Source organism: Hyaena hyaena, unplaced genomic scaffold (assembly GCF_003009895.1).
Source record: "Hyaena hyaena isolate Hyena2069 unplaced genomic scaffold, ASM300989v1 scaffold_82, whole genome shotgun sequence".
Classification (NCBI taxonomy): Eukaryota; Metazoa; Chordata; class Mammalia; order Carnivora; family Hyaenidae; genus Hyaena; species Hyaena hyaena.
The window spans coordinates 2,548,190-2,571,751 of NW_024080713.1; the positions used below are offsets into that span (position 1 = coordinate 2,548,190).

At 46.5% G+C, this 23,562-nt stretch overlaps 1 protein-coding gene across 1 annotated transcript in view; it reads right to left on the minus strand.

Moving 5' to 3' along the window:
* DENND2A (DENN domain containing 2A) overlaps positions 1–23,562 on the minus strand; it is a 106,936-nt gene that overhangs the window by 70,588 nt on the left and 12,786 nt on the right. Inside the window, exon 2 of the mRNA XM_039234047.1 lies at positions 3,324–4,463. Coding sequence (XP_039089978.1) covers positions 3,324–4,300 — 977 coding nt within the window. The 5' untranslated portion in view covers positions 4,301–4,463. The remainder of the gene's footprint in view (positions 1–3,323; positions 4,464–23,562) is intronic.

Sequence of the window (23,562 nt, forward strand, 5' to 3'; positions counted from 1 at the left end):
AGAGAGAGAGACAGCTTGAACAGGGGAGGGTCAGAGAGAGAGGGAGTCACAGACTGAAACAGGCTCCAGGCTCTGAGCTGGCAGTCAGCACAGAGCCCGACGCGGGGCTCGAACCCACGAACCGCGAGATCATGACCTAAGCGAAAGTCGGACGCTCAACCGACTAAGCCACCCAGGCGCCCCTGGGATAGTGTATTTAAAATGTCAAATAGAATCAACTGATTATTAGGAATGGTAGAAATTTCTGTAAGCTCTACCAGATATTCAACATATTATGAGGTTAAAATAATTAAAGCAGTTTGGTACTGAAATAGAAATAGCTACTCTAATCAAACAGAATAGAACCAGAAAAAAATAATAGCAGCTGACATTTATTAAGCATTTACCATATACCAGGTTCTATTTTTATTTACGTTTACACATATTTATTCATCCAATCTTCACAACAAAGCTATGAAGCGGTTTCTAGAGTTATCGCTATTTTACAAAATAAATAAAATGAGGCCAAGACAAATTTAGTAGCTTGTATGAGGTCACACAGCTAGTAAGTAGCAGATCTAGTAAGTTCTCTGGCTCTCGAGTCTTCTCTAATGCTATATACTACTCATCCCAGCACTGGATGTAAACTGGAAACAACCCAAGCACCTGCCAGCGGAGGAATGGTGAAATAAAATATGGTTTATCCACATGAGGTAAGGGATGTAGCAGTCAAAACAGGCAGGTAAAAAAAAAGTGGCAGCACTGAAAGACCTCCATGATATCCGAAGTAAATTTCTTTTTTTAAAGCACATAATTTACATCTACCTCCCCCAGATATGCAAATGTTTTCTGCTGGAAGAGAACATAAGAAATTATGTTTCTTACAGTGAAGCAATCCTACCTGCCAGACCATGCTGAGTAGAGAGTGACATGACTGCACATATTTCTAGAAAACTCCTCTGGCTGCTAAGCAGGAATATATTGGGGTTGGGGGCAGATGAAAGATAAGCAATAAGGTGGTAGGTAGCAGGGGAGCAGATGGAGTCAGACGCAAGATGATGTTTAAAACTACAACCGAAGAGCTTGCTGATGAATTCGATGAGGGGTGTGTGACAAAGAGAGGAATCACAAATCACTCCTAGGTTTCTGGCCCCCAGTGCAACGAAGGGTGATGCCTTTCAGAAGATGCCAATTATCTGGGGAGGAGATGGTTAGCAGTGGCCTGGATGGGGATTTAGGTTTAGACACATTCAGTCCAAACTGTCAGAAAACCAAATGGCGACCCGCGCAGGACATGACCGCGCAAACCTTCACGGGAAGGGGGAGGCAGGGCTGGAAAGACACATCTGGGGATCACAAGCATGTAAGGATCACAAGCGTGTAACTGACATTTGAAGCCATGGGACTGAATGAGATCGTGCAGGGGGTGCTGTAGAAGGAGGAGAGAAGCGCCAGCTCTGACCTCGGGATGGCACGTCGGGGGGTGCTGCTCCCACTCCCAGGGAGAGAGGAGGGCGGAGCTGAGCGGACCCTGTGACCAGGACCACCAGGGACGCAGTGACCTAGAAGCCCAGGGAGCACAGTGTTTCAGGTGGAGGGAGCGGAGCCGTTCCTCAAATGCCAAGAGATATCACGTAAGAAGGGAACAGAGAACGCGAAGTTGGATTTAGTGAGATGGGGCTCACAGGTGGCCTTGGGTCAAGAGCAGTTTCAGGACAAGTGACAAAAGCCCAACTACAGTGAGTCAAGGGGAATACAGGAGGTGAAGAAGAGGTGACCACTGTAGGCACACCGGTTTTGAGTTTTGTACCATAGCTGGTTTCTGGATTAGTGGGTATCAAACCAGTTAGCACATTACAGAAATGAACTAGATATTAGTTCTTGAAGCAGAAAAGAAATGGTTTTCAAAGCACAGATTTTAACTTCAAGCATTCACATGCTCTGTTATCTCATGTATTATTTTAACATTATAAAAGATGGTAATATCTTGGTTTGCGAGAGTAATTCGTTCTGGAAACATGCTTGTAATCCAAAGTACTTGTGTGTCAAAGCGAACTTCTCCTTAAGAGATCATGGAAACTCAGAGGAGTCATTCCACAACCCAAAAATATTCATATAAAAATGATTACAATACTGTACTATAATACAAAATAATAAAGGAAATACAAACTATAAAGAAAACACACTACCCTGCACTTGCCTTTGAAAACCTTCGTGGCTGGTGTGAGGGAGACAAGGGAGAGGAGGGTTGTTGTGTAGGACGACTTTCACTATCACTAACAGATGCTGACTCCAGGACAGTGTTAATAAACTCTTGTCATAGACTGTATTTAATGTAACTGGCAATGAAGCAGCAGAGGAAAGGTCTCTATCTGCAGGCAGCCTGACCTAGAAGGAAGCAAAGCCTTCCTAAGCTCACTCTTGTATGAAAAGCAAAGGACTGTCCCTAGGTGTTTTGAAGTGACAAAAAAGACACTAGTGCCAGGTGTGGGCACCTTCCAACTTTCTGAAAAATCACTGATTTCTGCCAAACACTGTGGCCTGAGATGGAGCATCCGAGTGATAGATGCTCACAATCCCCCAGAAAGAGAGAGAGAGAGACAGAGACAGAGAGACAGAGGCAGAGAGAGACAGAGAGGGACAGAGAGAGAGAGAAAACCACTGGCTCAATTGTGTTCAGGTGACATTCAGCATCACATACTACTGGTATTGCAAGACATTGCTCGTTTATCAAGTTACAGTTTATTAGGAACGTTTGCTTGTCCTGCGGAGCACTCGGGGAAACAAGTTACTCGCAATCCAAGGTTTTACTGTATTTAGTGTGTGCATCTTGTAGCATGTATAAATGAGGAACCTGAGGTTTTGGGAGGTTAAATAACTTGTTCAAGGTCACACAGATAGACTGTGACAGGGCCAAGGTAGACCCGGGCTGTGTGTTTCTAGAGCTCATGCCAAGAAAAAAAACATGAAGAAATGAGCCAGTGGAGATTTAAGGCACCATGCACTAGCTGGGGAGGGTGGGGGCAGAATGAGTTGTTAGCGCCAATTAGTCGATTGCCAAGGTTAACACGAGTTTTCGTTGAACCCTTGGTGAGTGTCAGAATGACAAGGACTTATCACATCCAAAAGATAATTTTTCAAAGTAAATACTCCTTTTTGAGGACAGAGAACGCAAAACACGTGCATCAGCGATCACGTCTCCAGGTTTCATCAATAAACTATCTGAAGCCATGAACGGTCTTGGCCAAGTACAAGACCCATCGGTGTAATGAAACAAACACCGAGGCTCACAGCAGTCGTGACGCAGCGTACATTACTGGAGCAGGCAGCCACCTGTCACCCACCTGTGGTCAGCACTGGGTTTCGGTCTTCCGGTCCACAGTCTTCTGTTCACAGAGGAGGGCGGGGGAGAGGAGGGCAGGGGCGGGGGAGGTAGAGAGGGCAGAGGAGGCAGGTGCCTCTTATCCTTCCTGGACCCTGGGTTCCCGTCCTTGTCCCCTTCTCCGTCGTGTTTGAACGTTCTCCGGGGTTTGGGCAGGGGGTTAATGGAGGGTTTGGCGGGGGGGCCCTCCGAGCCCCTGTCCACACTCTCCGGGCTCCGGTCGCAGGGCCTGCACGAGCCTCTCCTTTCCTCTGCAGCGTCAAGGGCGGGCTCCCTGGCCTCGGGGTCCCCGTGGTGGGACCTGAAGTCGGAGCCCCGCACACCCCCTCGGTTCTCAGCAAGGGTGGGCCCCTCCTCGGCCTTGTCTGGCAGGCAGTGCGGGGAGTAACAGGTCCCCGGTGGCTGGGGATCCAGCCCTGCTGACCCGTCCTTCAGCGCCTGCTCCAGCTTCTCCACCTGTCTCAGCACGGACAGGCTGTCCTGCGGCACGCGCTGCCTGCCCAGCCGCGGCTCGCGGCCTCTGCCCCCGCCGGGAGCCGGCTGGCCCAGGTCCTGCCTCGCCCCTGCATCCTGTCCCCTGGCTTTCACGCCCCCTGGATGCCTCTCACTCTCCTTGCTCTCTGCGTCCGGCCTGGCTCCATCCTGAGGCTCCGTGGCCCACGCTCTGACACCGTCGCTGCCCCTCCTCCCCATCACACAGGACGTCAGGTAATCCCCCTGCGCGTCTGCTTTCCTGCCGGGGGCAGGCGTGGGCAGCTCCTTTCTCCCTTCCCATTCCGATATCTTGTCCTTAATGCTGAGGCGCTTGGGCTGGGCCCCCCCTCGGGTTGGAGGGCAGGGGTGTTCGACGCCGCCGGGCTGCCGCTCGCCGGCCTTGCCGGCTTCTTTAGCGCTGAGATCCGAAGCTGGGTCGCTGATGATCATATTTGAGCTGAACATGTTCTGTTGAAAACAGTCCCCTCTTGACTCCAGTATCAGGTTATTGAGACTTTCCAGTGAGCTCCTTCTGGGAGGTGAATCCTGATCAGTCTCCGGGGAAGGAAGGGAGGACCCACGTGGCCTTGGAGGGTCCTCCCCAACCTCTGGACCTTCCACTTTGACCCTGGACAAGAAAGACAAACACTGGGTGAGGGATTCTTGGTTATCATTCCTGGCTGCTCGTACAGATTGGCTAAAACTTAAGACATCAGTGTTATAAGCTAGTTGTAAGCCACAAACACTGAAACCACCACTTCAAAAAAAATCACTTTGTTGGGGTGCCCGGGTTGCTCGGTCCGTTAAGCGTCAGACTCTTGATTTCGGCTCAGTTCATGAACTCACTGTTCGTGGGATCGAACCCTGCATCAGTGGGCTCTGTGAGGACAGTGCAGAGCCTGCTCCGGATTCTCTCTCTCTGCCCCTTCTCTGCTCACTCTCTCTCTCAAAAATAAAGAAATATTAAATAAATAAATAAATAAATAAATGAACGTTAAAAATTGTTTTGAAAGAAAAGCAGAAAAACATTTTTAAGCTAGTCTAATGAGAATGGGAGTATCCGTGTTTTTGAGTACAAAACATTCTTCCATCAGCAAAGGTTACAACTAAGCAGAGTGACCTTGGACATGCCAAGATTAGCAAGCACACATGGACCAACTTCATGGTACACACTTTTTGAATAGGTGGATCTGAAATAGGTGGATCTTACAGAAATTCTGAAACTCCAGTTGAGGTTCACAGTGAGGGACGAATAATCAGCAATTTAATGCATCCTGTTACTATTTAGCTTTCTGCTCAGACTAATAGTTGTTTACATGAAGACTTCTCCCTCCATTGGGACATTAACGCGTAAACTGTGTTGCTTCTCATGGTTACACGGCATTAGAAACTTGTGCAAATGCAAACACATTTTCATATTTTAAATACGGCTATCAAAGCAGAATTCCTGATTTAAATAAACGACCAGCCTGCATGAGAGAGTGCTTACAAAAGAGAAACATATTTTTTTAATTGCTCTGTCACCACTGAAGACATTATCGTGAATTCAGATTTCCGTCAGAAGCAAAAGCAGATTGTTTGTTGACATTTTACTGAGAGTTCAAAGGGCAGAAGTGAAAGCCCTTGCTCTCACAGTGCTGGAAGAAAGAAGAGACAGGACAGACATATATTTAGAAAGAAGAATTCAGGTTAGTTCATGTGTAAAGACAGTGGATGATAGGGACGTCTGGGTGGCTCAGTTGGTTGGGCATTGACTCAGTGTTGGCTCAGGTCATGATCTCACAGCTTCGTGAGTTCGAGCCCAGCACTGGGCTCTGCGCTGGTGTCAGGGAACCTGCTTGGGATTCTCTTTCTCCCTCTCTCTACCCCTCCCTGACTCACACTGTCTCTGTCTCTCTCAAAAATAAACTTCAAGAAAAAAGACAGTGGATGATAGAATAATAATCATTAATGTCATATGTACTGCTAAATATCATTGACAGCAGATAAATATGGCTTTCAAGTCAGAGGGACCTCAGTGTGAATCTTGGCTCCATTTTTTAAATTTCATTTTATTTTTTCATTTTATTAATTTCTTAACGTTTATTCATTTTTGAGAGACAGGGACAGACAGAGCATGAGTGGGGGAGGGGCAGAGAGAGAGGGAGACACAGAATCAGGGCAGGCTCCAGGCTCTGAGCTGTCAGCACAGAACCCCATGTGGGGTTCGAACTCACAAATAGCAAGATCATGACCTGAGCCAAAGTCAGACACTTAGCCAACTGAGCCACCCAAGCACCCCCTTTTTTGTTTTCTTTTTTTAATTTCTGAGAGAGAGAGAGAGAGACAGCGTGAGCAGCAGAGGGTCAGAGAGAAGGAGACATAGAATCCGAAACAGGCTCCAGGGTCCGAGGTGGCTGTCAGCACAGAGCCCAATGTGGGGCTAGAACCCATGAACCGTGAGATCATGACCTGAGCTGAAGTCGGACGCTTAATGGACTGAGCCCCCAGACACCTCTCTTTTTTTTCATTTTAAAATAATAACCCTCCCTCCCTTCTCTAGATTGGAACTTGACTGGTGCAGAGGCCAAATTCATCTCTTTTGCTGTGCCTAGTACACAGTAGGTAGTCAATAAATATTTAGAAAAAGGATGAATGGATGAGTTAATATTTGTAATATTCCCACAGTATAGCACACAGTGTAGGTCGTGATATTACTAAACAGCAAGCAGTGCTTTTAAAAATTTTTTTAAAGTTTATTTATTTTTGAGAGAGAGAGAGAGACAGAGTGCGAACAGGGGAGGGGCGGAGAGAGAGGGAGGCACAGAATCTGAAGCAGGGTCCAGGCTCTGAGCTGTCAGCACAGAGCCCACTGCAGGGCTTGAACTCACGATTTGCAAGATCATGACCTGAGCCGAAGTCGGCAGTTAACCAACTGAGCCACCCAGGTGCCCCGGGCAAGCAGTGTTTTTGTCATGATTACCGTTACTGTCTAAGATCCCAAACATCTGGAGTGACCTCACAAGCACGGAGGCCCTACCTAAAAACCGAAAGGGGGAAAGGATGGCTTGCTGGAAGACTGCACTGGATTTACGAAGCTCAAGCAAGAGGCAGGGATGATGAAACCAGAGGCAGAGGGCCTTCTCCACACGGTTGCTGCACCCAAGAGTTTCTCAAGGTCCTGTTTCCAGGACTCTGTGGCCCCGGAAGGGACTCGGGCCTGGGGTGCAGAGCTTTGAACAGCCCAGTGGTGGCCAGCCCGCCTGCAGAATGTGAGACAGACAATCAGAGGAAAGAGCTCTGTCTGCACAGAAAACAGCACTGTTGAGATAAGATAAAATGGGCAGAGCTTTACGGACAGATGCAGGCATAAAGATTTAAGGTGCAAGTCTAATTCATATATCCATGCGTCCTAGTAGTTAGAAAAGTAAGTCCTGGGCTGGGAAGCATAGCGAGGAGAGGCCTGAAGCTGCCACGCCACCGTCCTCTCGACAGCTGGGCATCAGTCAGACCTTCCCTTGACCACTTTGGTCTCCGGTTCTGCAGAGCCGCAGAGGGGACGACTTACAGGAGGCGCATCACAATGACCGGGAGAAGAATGCCTCCCCGGTCCAAGGAAGTGGGGTCAGAGAGGAGGGAAAGGGGACAGAAACAGGAAGGAAACTGAGAATCCGGGCCAAATCCTACACTCTCAGGGGAGAAAAGCTCTTACTTGTCAGCCAATTTGTAGCTCAGGTTTTCAGTCTGGCTGTGGCTGCCCTTGGCCGGCCTGCACACTGTCATCATGTCAGCACCAAGAGGAGCTCCAAGTCGCCTGGGGGAACAGGGATGCACACTCGGTGAGTCACCATGACAGATCGAGGGCCCACACCCGAACTATTTATCCCTGATAGAGTCCACCCGCGAGTGGGGCGGGGGTGTGTGTGGCTGCAACACGCCCTTCAGAATCCCGGACCCAGGGGAGGGGGCGATGGCACAGAGTCCTGAGACCTACCTGGACTCAGACCCCATACCAACCTCTTCTCATCCGGACCACAGGCCAATCTCCTGTGTGTGTGTGCGTGTGTGCGTGTGTGTGTGTGTAAGCAAAACAAATACCAGCGCAAGCTGACACCTTTTCAGGCTCTCTAAGAACCTGCAGTGAGCTTAATAAAAGTCCCCAAAGAAGAAACGCGTTGTTACTTTACTTGAAACAACAAATAAACTTCATGCCAAAGCAGAAACTTCTACACAGAGGTGCTCTTGGGCTGGCCCTGGCACACCCACAGCGACCTTGGCTTTGGAACCGCGCACGAAGGACCTCTCCCAGCGACTGCAAACCCAGCGGAGGAAACGGCTAGCCCCGAGGCTCAGCTGTCTAAGGAAAACTAGGTGGTTCTGGAAAGCCCAGGAACCCCACGGGGCACCTCAGACCTGAAAAATAATGCGGACCATGTGCATACCAAAGCGGCTGCCTCGGCGCGGTGGTGGTTTTACGACATGCCAGTGCCTGACCTGATGCGCAAAGGAAGCGAAGCAGCTGATTCCAATGTATGACTTCAATAGCAAGTCCCTACAGAGCTCTGGGTCTCTCAGCACGAGGACAGACAGACACTGCTCAGGCGGACATGGTTCAGAAGAGGAGACCCATGGGAGCACGCCAACACGATGGGTGGGCTATGGGATGCAGTCACCTTGTCCCCATCAGGAGTGCCAGGCACGTCCCTCCTGATGGGGACCAGGTAACTCTCTGACTAGAGTTTCAAGGAGTATTGAGATATTGGAGATTCACATTTCTTTTCCACTGACCCTCCAGGGACTTCCTCTTCCGAATTTCTCTCAAGTTCCGAGATTCCCATCCCCTCTCCCAGGACAGTTTATCTGCCAGGTGACAGGGTGGGCTGCCCAAGTTCCTGGCCCGGGCACCCCCTTCCTGCGAGAAATCAGAGGGCGAGGCTTCAAGACATGCATATAACTCCCGGGAACAAGGAGAGGGAGGCCAGAAGGAGGAAGAGAAAAAGTAGAGTGAGTGTGGGTAACAAATTAAGAAGAAGGGAGGTAGGATGGGGGAGCTGAGAAGACAGGAAGGGAACAGACTGGTCCACGAACGTGTGTGTTTGGGGAGGAGCACAGAGGCTCGGGCCGCCCCCCGACCCAGTCACGTGGCACCCTGTGGCTTGGGGGATGTCGACGCTGACAGCAAGCCCTGCTCTTTTTTTTTTTTTTTTAATTTTTTAGAGAGAGAGCGAGCACAAGTGGGGGAGAGGCAGCACACGGAGAGAGAGAGAGAGGGAGAGAGAGGGAGAATCTTAAGCAGGCTCCATGACCAGCTCGGAGCCCAATGTGGGGCTCGATTCCACGGCCCTGGGATCATGATCTGAACTAAACTCAAGAGTCGGATGCTCAACCGACTGAGCCACTGAGGTGCGCCAAGCCCAGCTCTGTAAGGAAGCCAGGCTCAGGGCTCTTCGGTTATGGAAAAGAGTCCTGAAGGGCCTTTCAGAGACAGGAAGGAACTCATTGCCCCCCTCATAATGTTCCACAAAGCTTCTGGTCAATTATATTACAATTAAAAAAAAATTCTGGAGCCTCTCCATTTGGCTGGACTGAAAGACACTGCCTTTCTGTCCTGCATCTGGCAGAGGGCCCGTCAGATGTCAGGGACAGTGGCTGCTCCCGGCACCCCCTTCATGCCTGCTCTCTGCCTCCACGCAGGCCAATCACAGGGATGTAGCCTTGTTCCCGTGAACAGCTGCTCTCTCTGCCCACCCCCTTCTTTCAAGCTGGCTGCCCGTTTCCCTGGCGCTACGACCCAGTGCCAGGCCTTGTGCAGGATGCTCTGTGGCCTCAAGGAGGAGTAAGACATAGCATCTGCCCTCAGGGAGAACATCCCGGGGCTGTGCTTGGGTCATTGTCAGCCCTGGCATCCAGCTCTCCCCAGAAGAGAACAATTTCCCTATACTTCCCAGAAAGCCGGAGCTTTTCCAAAAGGGACAAAGGCCATTGTGTCTAATGCACGGAGAACCATGTAGGGACTCTGAGGTTGAAGGTCACAAGAAGCACTTAAACAATACGGTACTGAAGTGAAGTCGATTCCCATCGGGGAGTATAGCTTTGAGTACTGAACCCATGGTCTTTAGAGAAATAGCTGACGCCATTTTCTGAGAAGCAAGTTCAAGTGGGCTTCAGGGGTTGGAACTCAGAGGGCAAAGAACCTCCCCTACTCAGTAATCAGTCTGCCACCATTTCTGAATTCACAGAGGAACGGAAAATGTGTCTCCCAAAACACCAGGACCCTTCCCTTTTCACCTGTGATGTTTAAAGGTCCTTAAGTAGGTGGCGGGCCCAGCCTAATTTGCTTCTTGGAAGTTCTCGGACTTAAAATTACCACAACTTCACTATCACTTTATAGGTCTGGGATTGAAAGACGGAGCGATTTCCCCAAGTGTGGGTCACTGGGACTCCGTTCCAGTCAACCGGGGGACCTTGTCAGACAGGTAGATTCCTGGGCACCACTCCAAAGTACCAAAGCCCACTGTCTGGGCACTGGCCTGGAAGCGGCATTTCAACACGGTAAAGCTAAGGCCTCTGGTGATTTTTACGCAATCCAAGGCTCTTTATTTCTTCCTGGGCAATTTGGCCTTGTGATCCAGACTGGTTTCCAGGAGGTATAATGAATGCATGACTAATAAAAACACATTTTCTCACTCAATTGCTTTCCATAAAAATACAACAATGGGAACATTCACCAGATGGGCTTAATTAGTACTAATAATTAGTACTGATAATTTTAATTCAATTTAAAATGTTAGACAAAATTCTAAAGCTAGATATTGGGTAGTACATGAATATATTTTTTAGTGAGATGCTTCTGGTCAAAGGCCCACAGAAAATGTAACTGTGCCAGACTGACATTACCAGATCAAAACCCTGTGTTATTTTAAAACTCCTTTACGCTGGGGCACCTGGGTGACTCAGTTGGTTAAGCATCTGAGTTTAGCTCCGGTCATGATCTCACTGTTTATGAGTTCAAGCCCTGCGTCGGGCTCTGTGCTGACAGCTAGGAGCCTGGAGCCTGTTTCAGATTCTGTGTCTCCCTCTCTTTCTGCCCCTCCCCCACTCACACTCTGTCTCACTTTCTCAAAAATAAATAAACATTAAAAAAAATTTTTTTAATTCCTTTACATGAATCCATTAAGCTTAAAGTTCTAACTTGAATCTCTGAGAACACTTTTCTTAAAAGCCTCGGCGTACAAAAAGGTGAAATCATTAATTGAAAAATAAGTATCTCTGGAGTGCCTGGTGCCTCAGTTAGTTGCGTGTGTCTGACTCTTGGTGTCAGCTCAGGTCATGATGGTGGGCTCGAACCCTGCATCAGGCTCTGCACTGATACTGCAGAGCCTGGCTGGCCTCCTCTCTCTCTCTGCTCCTCCCCTGGCTTGTGCTGGAGCACTTGAGCTCTCTCTCATTCTCTCTGTCTCTAGAAACAAACAAACAAAAAACCAAGTATCTTCCCACAAGAGTGTCAAGATTTTAAAACAGAAATACAATGTTTTCCCGTGGTAGGAAGGAGGAAGTGACCACATCACATCTTTCCTGTATGAGCACAGTTCTTACAGGGGGGCCTGAGGGCACCTGAAGGAGGGAGGGGTCCAGCCAGCAGAGCCTAGAGAGAAGCCACCAGGGAAAGGAGGGGACGGCAGCTCCTCCAGAATCCTCCCCACGCCTGCCTCCCTGCTCTTTCCTCCACTGCCGTTTGGGGAACCGGTCTGGTGAAGCCAGTGTAGTTTTCACGGACAGGGGCTCAGTGAGACAGCTACTCGCCTCTCAGAGTGTTCCTATTTATCATAGAGTGTCGTGCAGATTTCATTCTGGGCATCAGTTAATTATCCATTTATGATATTAAAAGCTATACAGGATGCCACGGAGCTCTCACCAACATTAATAACATTCTTCCTATTAACTCCGGTGAGGTTTTTATAATACAACAGGGAGGTGATACAGGGTCCACGGAAATTTTGCTATCAAAGTCACCCACAAAAAGAAATTCGGATATTACTGCTTTAAACATTGCTAGAAAAACAGTCTGGACATGCATAAACCACAGTGGGTGTGGGAGAACTGATCTTCCCCAAATCTTAAAACAAAAACAGTGATTTAAATAAAAAGTGAGGGGCGCCTGCATGGCTCAGTCGGTTAAGCGTCCGATTCGTGACTTCCGCTCAGGTCATGATCTCACAGTTCGTGAGTTGGAGCCCCGCATCGGGCTCTGCTCTGACAGTGTGGAGTGTGCTTGGCATTTCACCTCTCTCTCTCTCTCTGCCCCTCCCTCCCTTGCACATGCGCTCACCTTCTCGCTCGCAAAATAAATAAAAATAAAAATAAAAACTTAAAAAAAAAGTAGCTTAAAATAAATAAATAAAGCCTGACATCCGGAAATGTCAATCAACTGAAAAATAAGCAAAGCGTGATATATACACAACAGAATATTATTCAGCCACAAAAAGAAGCAAAATACTATTGCATGCTTCAATATGAATGAACCTCGAAAACACAATGAAAACACATGAAAAAGCTGGACACCCAGAGCCACAGATTGTAGGATTCCATTCATATGAAATGTCTAGAGTAGGCAAGTCCATAGAGAGAAGAGGAGTTGGGACTGACTGCCAATAACACATAAGGGTTTCTTTTGGGGATGATAGAAGTGTTCTGGAATTAGACAGTGGTGAGAGTTGTACAACATAGTAAATATACTACAAGTCACTAAATTGTACATTTTTTAAAAGTTTATTTATTTTGAGAGAAAAAGAGAACACGAGCAAGGTAGAGGCAGAGAGAGGGGACAGAGAGAATCCCAAGTAGGATCTGCACTGTTAGTGTGGAGCCCGACATGGGGCTCAAATTCATGAACCGTGAGATCATGACCTGAGCCGAAACCAAGAGTCAGATGCCTAATGGACTGAGCCACCCAGGTGCACAAAACTATACACTTCTAAGTGGTAACTTTTAGGTGAGTCATATCTCCATTAAAAATACATTATAAGGGGTGCACGGGTGGCTCAGTCAGTTGAGCATCCAACTCTTGATTTCAGCTCAGGTCATGATCCCAGAGTCATGGGATGGAGCCTCATGTAGAGCTCTGCACGGAGTATGGAACCTGCTTAGGATTCTCCTCTCTATTCCTCTCTCTCTCCCTCTGCCTCTCTCCTACTAGCACTCTCTCTTAAAAAAAAAAAAAAAGTAAAAAAAAAAAAAGGCAGGAACAACTGCAGATCATGAGGAGATCTGGCCTGCACCCCAGACCGGGGGAATCATACGGCCAGAGGAGGGCCTGGGAATATGCATTTCTAAGCTCCCCAGAGAAGTCATGAGACAGTCTAAGAGCTGCTAAACCGTATTTATCTTCCTACCACTTGCATTCTCAGTCTGCAACGGAAATACTCTCCTATTCCCTCTCCGTTGTAAGGTAGTCTTTCACTCCAGTGTGTCTGTGTGCTCTGTCTCAAAGCACCTCTAAAACCTGATGGAGGAGGTATCAGCACACAGCTAGTTGCCTCTGTCCCTTGAACCCAGGGATAAATGCTCCAAGTGTTGTTTCCCTACACAGCCTTCAATGTCAAGGCTCATTTTCATGCTAAAGGAGGCTTCAAGACCAAAAGCATAATCTGAATCCTTTTAAGACTTTCTGCTGGTAAGACTCCTCAGTTACTGACAATAACATTTTCTTTTAACAGTTTGGTCAGTATTTGCCTGACCTACACCTGTCAGTGTGTCTGACAAATGAAGCCAAATGTTCGTGGCTAGAACAGCCTGACACTGCAGGATGGACCACACTTTGTGATGCTCCTGAGGCCAGAGGCAGCTAAATTATTATTTTGTTCTTCTCACTTTCATAAGCCCGAGTTTCACACCTGCAGAACATTCTTATGTACAGAGAGGTATCTGGCCACCTTAGTAGAATGGAAACACATTTTCACTTGACAGTATTTGCAAACCATGCTTTTTCCGTCACTCACTTGCAATGCAGAAATACTTCCATATGTTGCCTTTAGGTAGTGCATTTTGTCGAGGGCAAAAAGAGAAAAAGTACAATGAGGTGGCCATCTTGCATATGAGCACTAAGCTACAGCGTATATATAAGGTTTTAGTGCAGTCAGCCCACCCGAGTAAATGCTTGAGAACTACCAGTGTCACCTCTCTGGAAAAAGTTCCTATGAGTTTGCCACAAATCATCAAAGCATGAGTTATAAAAGCTATGAACTATGCTCACACTGCCAAAATATGATTTAAGAATCTGAATTCTGGTAAATATATTTTCTTGTAAGTAAAAAAGTACAGGGGTGCCTGAGTGACGCAGTTGGTAGAGCATGTGACTTAATCTGGGGGTTGTGAGTTCGAACCCCATGTTGGGTGTAGAGAATACTAAAAATAAATAATAAACCTGCATTGCAGTGGTATTATGCTCATTAAAACAAAAAATAAACTTTATTTTGTTCCTTTTGTGTATTATAGGTCACCAAACTGGGAGGGGTCAAGTTCCTACTTCTTTCAACTCCCAAATATATATTTTTTTAATGTTTATTTTCATATTTGAGAGAGAGAGAGAGACAGATTGTGAGTGGAGGAGGGGCAGAGAGAGATGGAGACACAGAATCCCAAGCAGGCTCCAGGCTCTTGAGCTGTCAGCACAGAGCCCAACGTGGGGCTCAAACTCACCAACACGAGATCATGCAAGACTTGAGCCAAAGTCGGACGCTTAACCGACCGAGCTACCCAGGTGTCCTTCAACTCCCAAATATTTAAACTTGCTCTTCTTTCTCTCTGTTCTGGACTATGCCAGAAACCGCTTCTTACTTCGAACCTCTACAGAAGTCAATGTCAATGTGCCTACCTTGTTTCTGATGAGGAAATAGAGGCTCAGTTAGGTTAGGTCACTTGTTCAAGTTCATACAACAACTCGTAAGTGACAAAGCCAGGAACGAGTCTAGGTTTTGAACCCAAATCTGGTGCTTCTTATGCAATATCACTGTGGCTTCATATTATCTCATTCAGTTTAGAAACAGACCCTAGCTCATTATTTTCAGTGTCTGTCTCATTCAGCTCTTCAAAATCGGCAGCTGTTTTATACTTCTTTCCCACCATGCTGAATTTCATCAGCACTTGCTAACTGAGTGAGCTGGGAGGGAGACTGCATGTTTTTGTGGGTCTCTTTTTATGGTCTGTGATGATATACTTCTATATTTGGAGAATCTATCCTAAGAAATGATACTAAATATGGAAAAATATATGCATGAATGTTTATAGGTATCATTTATAATACTGAAAAATTAAAAATAACTCAAATGTCAAGCAATATAATAAAGGTAACATAAACTATAATATTGTTATTTGGTGGAATATCATAGAGGACGTTAGATTATGTTTAAGCCTATAATTCTGTAAGGGCAGAAAGGAGAATAGTGGTTGCCTACTAGGTCAAGAGTGCGTAGGGCAAGAAAAAGAGGAGTGACTGCTAATGGGCATGGGGTTTCTTTTTTTTAATTTTTAACATTTTTATTTATTTTTGAGAGACAGAGAGAGACAGAGAATGAGCAGGGGAGGGGCAGAGAGACAGGGAGACACAGAATCTGAAGCAGGTTCCAGGCTCTGAGCTGTCAGCACAGAGCCCGACGTGGGGCTCGAACCCATGAACCATGAGATCATGACCTGAGCTGAAATCGACACTTAACCAACTGAGCTACCCAGGCACTGGGGTTTCTTTATAAAGTGATGAAAATGTCCTAAAATTGATTGTGATGGTAGTTGCACAACTTTACAAATATGCTAAAAAACATTAAACTATACCCTTTAAAACGGGTGAACTGTACTGTATGTGAAATAAATCTCAATAAAGCACTTATTCAAAAAAAATAAATTAAAACAAACTGGAAAAAACCCCAAAGACTATTATTAACTGGAAAAAATACTAGAAACAAGATCCAAAAGCTTGTGTTCAATATGAATAAAACAATATTAAAAAAAAAAAAAGAGGAGGAGGAATCTATTACTATTCCAAATTGTGTAAGAGGGGCGCCTGGGTGGCTCAGAGGGTTAAGCGGCCAACTCTTGATTTCAGCTCAGGTCACAATCTCACGTTTGTGGGTTCAAGCCCCGTGATGGTCTCTGTACTGGCAGCACAGGGCCTTCTTGGGATTCTCTCCCTCCTTCCCTCCCTCCCTCCTTCTCTCTCTCTCTCTCTCTCTCTCTCAAAATAAATAAACTTAAAAAAATTCCAAAATTGTGGAGGAAAATGACTGTAAGTAAATGTAACAAATGATTAACATTTGTCGCTGGGTAAGAAACTTGGGGTGATTCTTTTCCATTCTCTGTACTTACCTATATTTTTTTCTTTTTCTTTTTTTAATTTTTTTAAACGTTTATTTATTTCTGAGAGAGAGAGAGAGAGAACATGAGCAGGGGAGGGGCAGAGAGAGAGGCAGACACAGAATCCAAAGCAGGCTCCAGGCTCTGAGCTTTCAGCACAGAGCCTGTCTTGTGAACTACGAGACCATGCCCTGAGCTGAAATCGGACGCTCAACCGACTGAGCCACCCAGTCGTCCCTGTACTTATCTATATTTCAACAGCAAAAAACCAGATTTCCAAGTTTTCTATAATAAGCACACATTATTATTAATGTTACAAATAATGGGGAACATGTAAACCCTATTGTCTATGGGTGTCTGAGCCTGCCCTGTGGCGCCCCCAACAGGCCCCTGGTTGCCTCGTGGCCACAAGTGTGGCTGGGCACTGGGCTCGCCCGAAGCCATCAGTCCAGTGCTTGTTTTGTTACAGCATAGCTACCTCCTAAATGGAAGGGTGAGTAACACTGCTCTCATTACCGCCTTTCCCTAGGTGACCAGCTAGACCTGTACTCTGGCCGGTCACTTTCCAGTACAGATGTTTCACTGGGTCCAAAGAGAGATTATATGGAAACATATGGTTAACAGGAAATAATTCTTTCTTCCAACTAATAGTTGTGTCCGCTTTGCAAAGGAAACTGAGAGTGAAGCCTGGGAGAAATATAAAATGAAGAGACTGATTTGCCCTCTGAGAGTTTTCATTCTTGTACAGGAAGGACGATGCACATGACAAGACTGTATTAGGCACTTGAAAGTTGCTAAGGGAGTAGATCTTAAATGTTCTCACTGCAAACACATGCAAGTTAACTGTATGAGGTGACAGATGCATTAACTAACCTTCACAATGTATACGTATATCATATCATCATGTTGTATGTCAATTATATCTCAATGAAGCTGGGGGGAAGATGCACAAGAGTGTCTCCAAATACAAGATATAATATAACAAGCATGGGGGCGCCTGGGTGGCTCAGTCGGTTAAGTGACCAACTTTGGCTCAGGTCACAATCTCACGGTTTGTGGGTTCGAGCCCCGCATTGGGCTCTGTGCTGACAGCTAGCTCAGAGCCTGGAGCCTGCTTCAGATTCTGTGTCTCCCTTTCTCTCTGAACCTCCCCTGCTCACGCTCTCTCTCTCTCTCTCTCTCTCTCTCTGAAATAAATAAAAAAAATTTTTTTAATTAAAAAAAATAAGTTCTATACAGGCACTAGAGGTCTTAAGTGCTCATGAATTTGAAAGAATTCATGAGAACAGAATCTCACAAGACCGGTTTACTGAAGTAAGTAAGCACAGCCAGGTTCAAAAGACAACCTAACCCCCAACCCACTCTGACCCTCCACCAAGATCTCCCAGGAGGACAATGAAAACTTTAGGACCAAAATACCAGACATGCAAGAAGATCCAGGAAAATACTGAAAAATGAAAAAGAATGTGTGTGGGGAGGTGGGGTCTAGGGACCACGACCATATATTAAAGCATACTCTAAAGCCTCTGTAATTAAAACACTGTGGTACTGAATAAGACTAGATAAATACACTGGTGGGACAAAACAGAAAGCCTAGACCCAACTCCACATACAACTTCTGGGTGGCTCAGCCAGTTTAGCAACCGACTTCGCTCACGTCATGATCTCATGGTTCATGGGTTTGAGCCCCGCGTCAGGCTGTGTGCTGACCGCTCAGAGCCTGGAGCCTGCTTTGGATTCTGTCTCCCTCTCTCTCTGCCCCTCCCCTGCTTGTACTCTGTCTCTCTCTCTCTCAAAAATAAATAAACAGGGGCGCCTGGGTGGCTTAGTCGGTTAAGCGTCCGACTTTCGCTTAGGTCATGATCTCGCGGTTCGTGGGTTCGAGCCCCGCGTCGGGCTCTGTGCTGACTGCCAGCTCAGAGTCTGGAGTCTGTTTCAGTCTGTGACTCCCTTTCTCTCTGACCTTCCCCTGCTCACGCCGTCTCTCTCTCTCTCTCTCTCCTAGAAATAAAATAAATAAATAAATAAATAAACATTAAAAAATTAAAAAAAAAAAGAACTTTATCTATGACAAAGGTGGCATCTTAAATTGCTAGAGTGAAGATGTACTTTTTAAATAAATGATGCTGGAATAACCAAACAGCCCAAAGATGTTCACTTAAGATCACCTCGCAAATCTGATGTGCCTGGGGAACCTGGCTGGCTCAGTCAGTAGAGCATATGATTCCTGGTCTCAGAGTTGTGAGTTCAAGCCCCACGTTGGTCTTGAAGACTATTTAAATTGTTTTTTCTTTTATAGTTTATTGTCAAGTTGGTTTCCATATAACACCCAGTGCTCATCCCAACAAGTGCCCTCCTCCATGCCCATCACCCCCCTTCCCTCTACCCCACCCCCATCAGCCCTCAGTTTGTTCTCAGTATTCAAGAGTCTCTCATGGTTTGCCTCCCTCCCTCTCCCCAACTATTTTTCTTCTTCCCCTCTCCCATGGTCCTCTGTTAAGTTTCCCCTGTTCCACACATGAGTGAAAACATATGGTATCTGTCCTTCTCTTCTTGACTTATTTCACTTAGCCTAACACCTTAGAGTTCCATCCACGTTACTACAAATGGCCAGATTTCATTCTTCTCATTGCCAAGTAGTATTCCATTGTATAGATAAACCACATCTTCTTGATCCATTTGTCACTTGATGGACACTTAGGCTCTTTCCATGATTTGGCTATTGTTGAGAGTGCTGCTGTGAACATTGGGGGTACATGTGCCCCTATGCATCAGTGCTCCTGTATCCCTTGGGTAAATTCCTAGCAGTGCTATTGCTGGGTCATAGGGGAGTTCTATTGTTAATTTTTTGAGGAACCTCCACACTGTTTTCCAGAGCGGTTTCACCAGTTTACATTCCCACCAACAGTGCAGGAGGGTGCCCGTTTCTCCACATCCTCGCCAGCATCTAGAGTTCTCTGATTTGTTCATTTTAGCCACTCTGACTGGCATGAGGTGGTATCTCAGTGTGGTTTTGATCTGTGTTTCCCTGATGATGAGGGATGCTGAGCATCATTTCATGTGTCTGTTGGCCATCTGGATGTCCTCTTTGGAGAAGTGTGTCTTCATGTCTGCATGAAGACTATTTAAAAAGAGAAAATGCGATGTGCCTGCAGCAGTAGTGAACAGAGGATAACCCGCATCTTTCTCAGAGCCAGAAAACCAGCTGCAGGCAAGAACTGCTTTCACATGACGGGCTGCAGCCTTGAGGGGTTAACATCAGTCCCTGAAGGATCTGGCCAGTGCCGCCATAACCCCAGAGGGGCTCCAACTGCCTTAAGAACCCTGTGATTTCGGTGGAGTTTCAAAAATCTAACTCTTTTTCTAGGACAGCCCTAGAGCTTACAATACGTTGTGCAGCACACGTACTCTACACACAGATAACATACATAAGCCCACTCCCTCCCACCCTTTCCAGACACAGTACTGTTATCCTTGTTTTGTAGTTGAAAAGGTCAAGGTTCAGAGACTTGCTCGGAATCATGAGTATTTAAGAAACAGGATAGGGAATTCGTAACTGTCCCCTCCAAATTCTGTAGGTTGGCCCTCGAACCTCCTTATCCGCTCTCTCAGCACCTTGAACGAGAACCTTGGATTGAGACCTCTCACAACCTGATGCAAGAATCTGCTAATTGGTGATGCCAGGACCCCTTGGGGACAGTAACCTCAGAGTCTGACCCACAGGGGTCAGGACCTTTAGGGAGCCTGATTTTCTTCTAAGGGCAACAAGCAGGAAATAGCTTTCATTCATAACCTTTGGGAAGGTCAGGGTAAAGAAATTAGCATTGCTACATCCGGTGATCTGTCAGGCATTGATTTAAACACTTCACAAACAAAATGACAGAAATAATGCATCGCTCAAGACAAATGAAACCATACGTCCACACATGTTCTTCTACACTAACGTTCACCGTGGCATTATTCATAATGGCCATAAAGTGGAAATAGTCCAAATGCTATCGACTGATGGAAGAGATAACCCAAATGTGGTATGTCCATACCATGAAATATTCCTCAGCCCTAAAAGCAACTAAGTCCTGATACCTGTTACAATGTGAACCTTGGGAACATTACGCTAAATGAAAAGAAGCCAGTCACAAAAGCCCATATATTGTAGGAGTCCATTTATATGAAATGTCTATAACAGGGAAAGTTATAGAGACAGAAAATAGGTAAGTGATTGCTAAGAGGTATGGGTTTCTTCTTCCCTTTGGTGAAAATATTCTAAACCATTGTGGTGGTGGTTGCACAACTTTGTGAATACACTGAAAACCATGAAACTATATGTTTTAAATGGATGAATTTTTATGGTAAGTGAATTCTACTTTAATAAAGCTATTACCAAAAAAAAAAAAAAAAAGGAAGTGTGTGTGGGGGGGAAGAGGATGAATCTAAGCACTAGCATTATGTACCAATAAAGATACATGGTTTTTTATTTTTGATAATATTTTTTTAAAGTTTCTTTTAACATTTATTCATTTTTGAGAGAGATGCAGAGTGCAAGTGGGGGAGGGGCAGAGAGAGAGGGAGGCACAGAATCTGAAGGAGGCTCCAGTCTCTGAGCTGTCAGCACAGAACCTGATGCGGGGCTCAAACTCACAAACCGCCAGTTCATGACCTGAGCCGAGACCTGACACTTAACCTGAGCCACCCAGGCGCCCCTAGATTTTAAGAGATCTGTCTAGCCCCAAAGCCTTTGCTCTAGAATGCCATTACTTCCTTCACAAGCAGTATCTCTGGCAAAGTCCTTAGCAAATGAATCCCAGAAACTAGGATACTTATGAATACAGTGGTAAAACAAATAAACACGAAATGGTTAAAGAAACATGACACAAGTAGATATGGCAGACGCTATGCAAGCTTGCCTACCTCACAAGCAGATGCCTCTTTCTACAAACTGCCCCATCCTTCACTCAAAGGGTCCCAGGGTCACTGGCAGCCATGTTTGAATGAGGATCCCACCCCCACCCCCGGGTGATTGGCTCTAGAGGAGGCCTGACTCAAGTCGGGCCAATCAGATTCCATCCTAGGGAGTGGCGTCAGTCTGTGTCTCGGAATACAGAAATGAGGGCTGTGAGGTGGCCATCTTCCATCCTGTGGAGTAAGAAGCAGAGAGCTGGGCTGTTGGGAGAAATGATGGAAGTGCAAAGACAGCTTGGCAACCCCTGGATCCAGTCCCCTCTTGGGGCTAGGCCACATTTCTGCCCATGGGCCCCAGAAGACATCTTCATACCTTTGTTTAAGCAACCGAAAGAATCCCCATAAACACACAGTGTCACGTTCAATCTGTGTTCCTCTGCTACGTTCAACTGCTTTCCCAAAGCGAAAAAGTAAAGGTACTGAGGTATGTGTGAGTTTTAAACATGAATCTGCATCCATATGGGTGAAGCTGGGCAAGCTTCAGCTACTAAGGAAGCTAAAAGTCCCCACTAGGTTTGCCTCCAGCCTGGCCCAGGAGGTCGGTCTCTCTGATCTTCCCTGTTACACCACTGAGGGTCACAAGAGCGGCTCTCAAGAAGTTCCTTTCTCTCCCTGAGGAGACTCTTCATGACACTGGAGGTGCCAGAAACTTCTTCGTAAAGCTATCATAAGACCTAACCTTTCCAAGGACCTGCAGAGCAGATTATAAGTCTTATTACAGGGAACATTCTCCTTCCTCTCTTGCCAATAAAACCCTGCTGAAAAAAACCTCTAGCTTTTTATTGGAATGGACTAATGAGGGGTTACTGTGGGTAAATGAACAAATAAAAGGCATGCACGCCTTCTTCAGTTCTTATTTTAGATCTGTAATATATATCCAAGAAAGCAGATAACACATCTCTCTCTCTCTCTCACACACACACACACACACACACACAGTGGCAGGGGCACATCTGAATGAAAAACATTTACAAGAGTTTGCATAGTCCAGACAACAGAAGGAAGAGCTGAGTTGACAGGGGGGAAGGGATGGACAAATCCTTTTCCCATCCCTCTGTCTATTTATGGGAGTCATTTCCCTTCAGGAAATGCTGAGCCCCTTCTCCCAGGACCCTGTTGGGAATGACGCCTGCACTGGCTGACCCAGCCTTCCACATCCTTCTCCTGGCCTCAGCAATTCTACCCATGACCCAGTCAGTACTGGGAACCCAGCCTGTAAATGACAGTGCTCTTAGGAGGCCCCCAGCCTAGTGAGGAAATTCAAAGAAAAATAGGGGGGAGGGGTTATACAACGAAGCCAGAAAGGCCCCTGGTGTGGAGAAGCTCCTAAATATGAACACAGAAAGGGGATGGATTGGAGGAAGAAGTTGGGACTAGAAACGATGACACTGTGGCCCAAGAGTTTTGTGGCTCACTAGCTTGGGTCACCCCGCTGGGTGGTGGCTGGGGCAGAAGCATGCCCAGGGTTTTTGTCGCTCTACCCAGGGCTCAGTCACCAGCTCCACACTCCTTTCCTTTCCCCAGATGACTCCCGTTTCTATGGAAAGAAGAACCTGGGTCTACTAGTTGCGTTTTCTTGATGAAGGTGGTTCTCTCTACTCGGTCTTCTCTTTTCGGTCAGCTGAGGCGTCCCCTCTTCAGAAACACAGACAGATTGGGGCGCCTGGGTGGCTTAGTCGGTTAAGCGTTCGACTTTCGCTTAGGTCATGATCTCGCGATTCGTGGGTTCGAGCCCCGGGTCAGGCTCTGTGCTGGCTGCCAGCTCGGAGCCTGGAGCCTGTTTCAGAGTCTGTCGCTCCCTCTCTCTGACCCTCCCGTGCTCATGCTGTCTCTCTCTCTCCCTCTCCTAGAAATAAATAAAACATTTAAAAAAAAAAAAAGAAACAGACAGATTTCTGAGAATAGTGGGGTTTTGGTGGTGGGATTTTTTTTCCCACTTTGTTTAAGAAGTGAGAAATATATTTTTTAATTTTTTAAAATTTTTTTTTTTTATTTTTTATTCTGAGAGAGAGAGTGTGAGCAGGGGAGCGTCAGAGAGAGAGGGAGACACAGAATCGGAAACAGGCTCCAGGCTCTGAGCTAGCTGTCAGCACAGAGCCCAACACGGGGCTCAAACCCACAAACCATGAGATCATGACCAGAGCTGAAGTCGGCCGCTTAACCAACTGAGCCACACAGGCACCCCAGAAGTGAGAAATGTTTTTGATCTTAAGATGTTGAGGGGTTTTTAAGAAACGACAAAAAACAAAAGCATTTGCCCCACAGACGCAAGGTAACATTAACCACTGGTTCCCATGGAATGCTCTTTCTTTTCTCCTTCTCCTTCTCTTCTCCTTCTCCTTCTCCATCCTTCCTTCCTTCCTTCCTTCCTTCCTTCCTTCCTTCCTTCCTTCCTTCCTTCCTTCCTTCCTTCCTTTCTCTTTCTTCCTTCCCTCCCTCCCTCC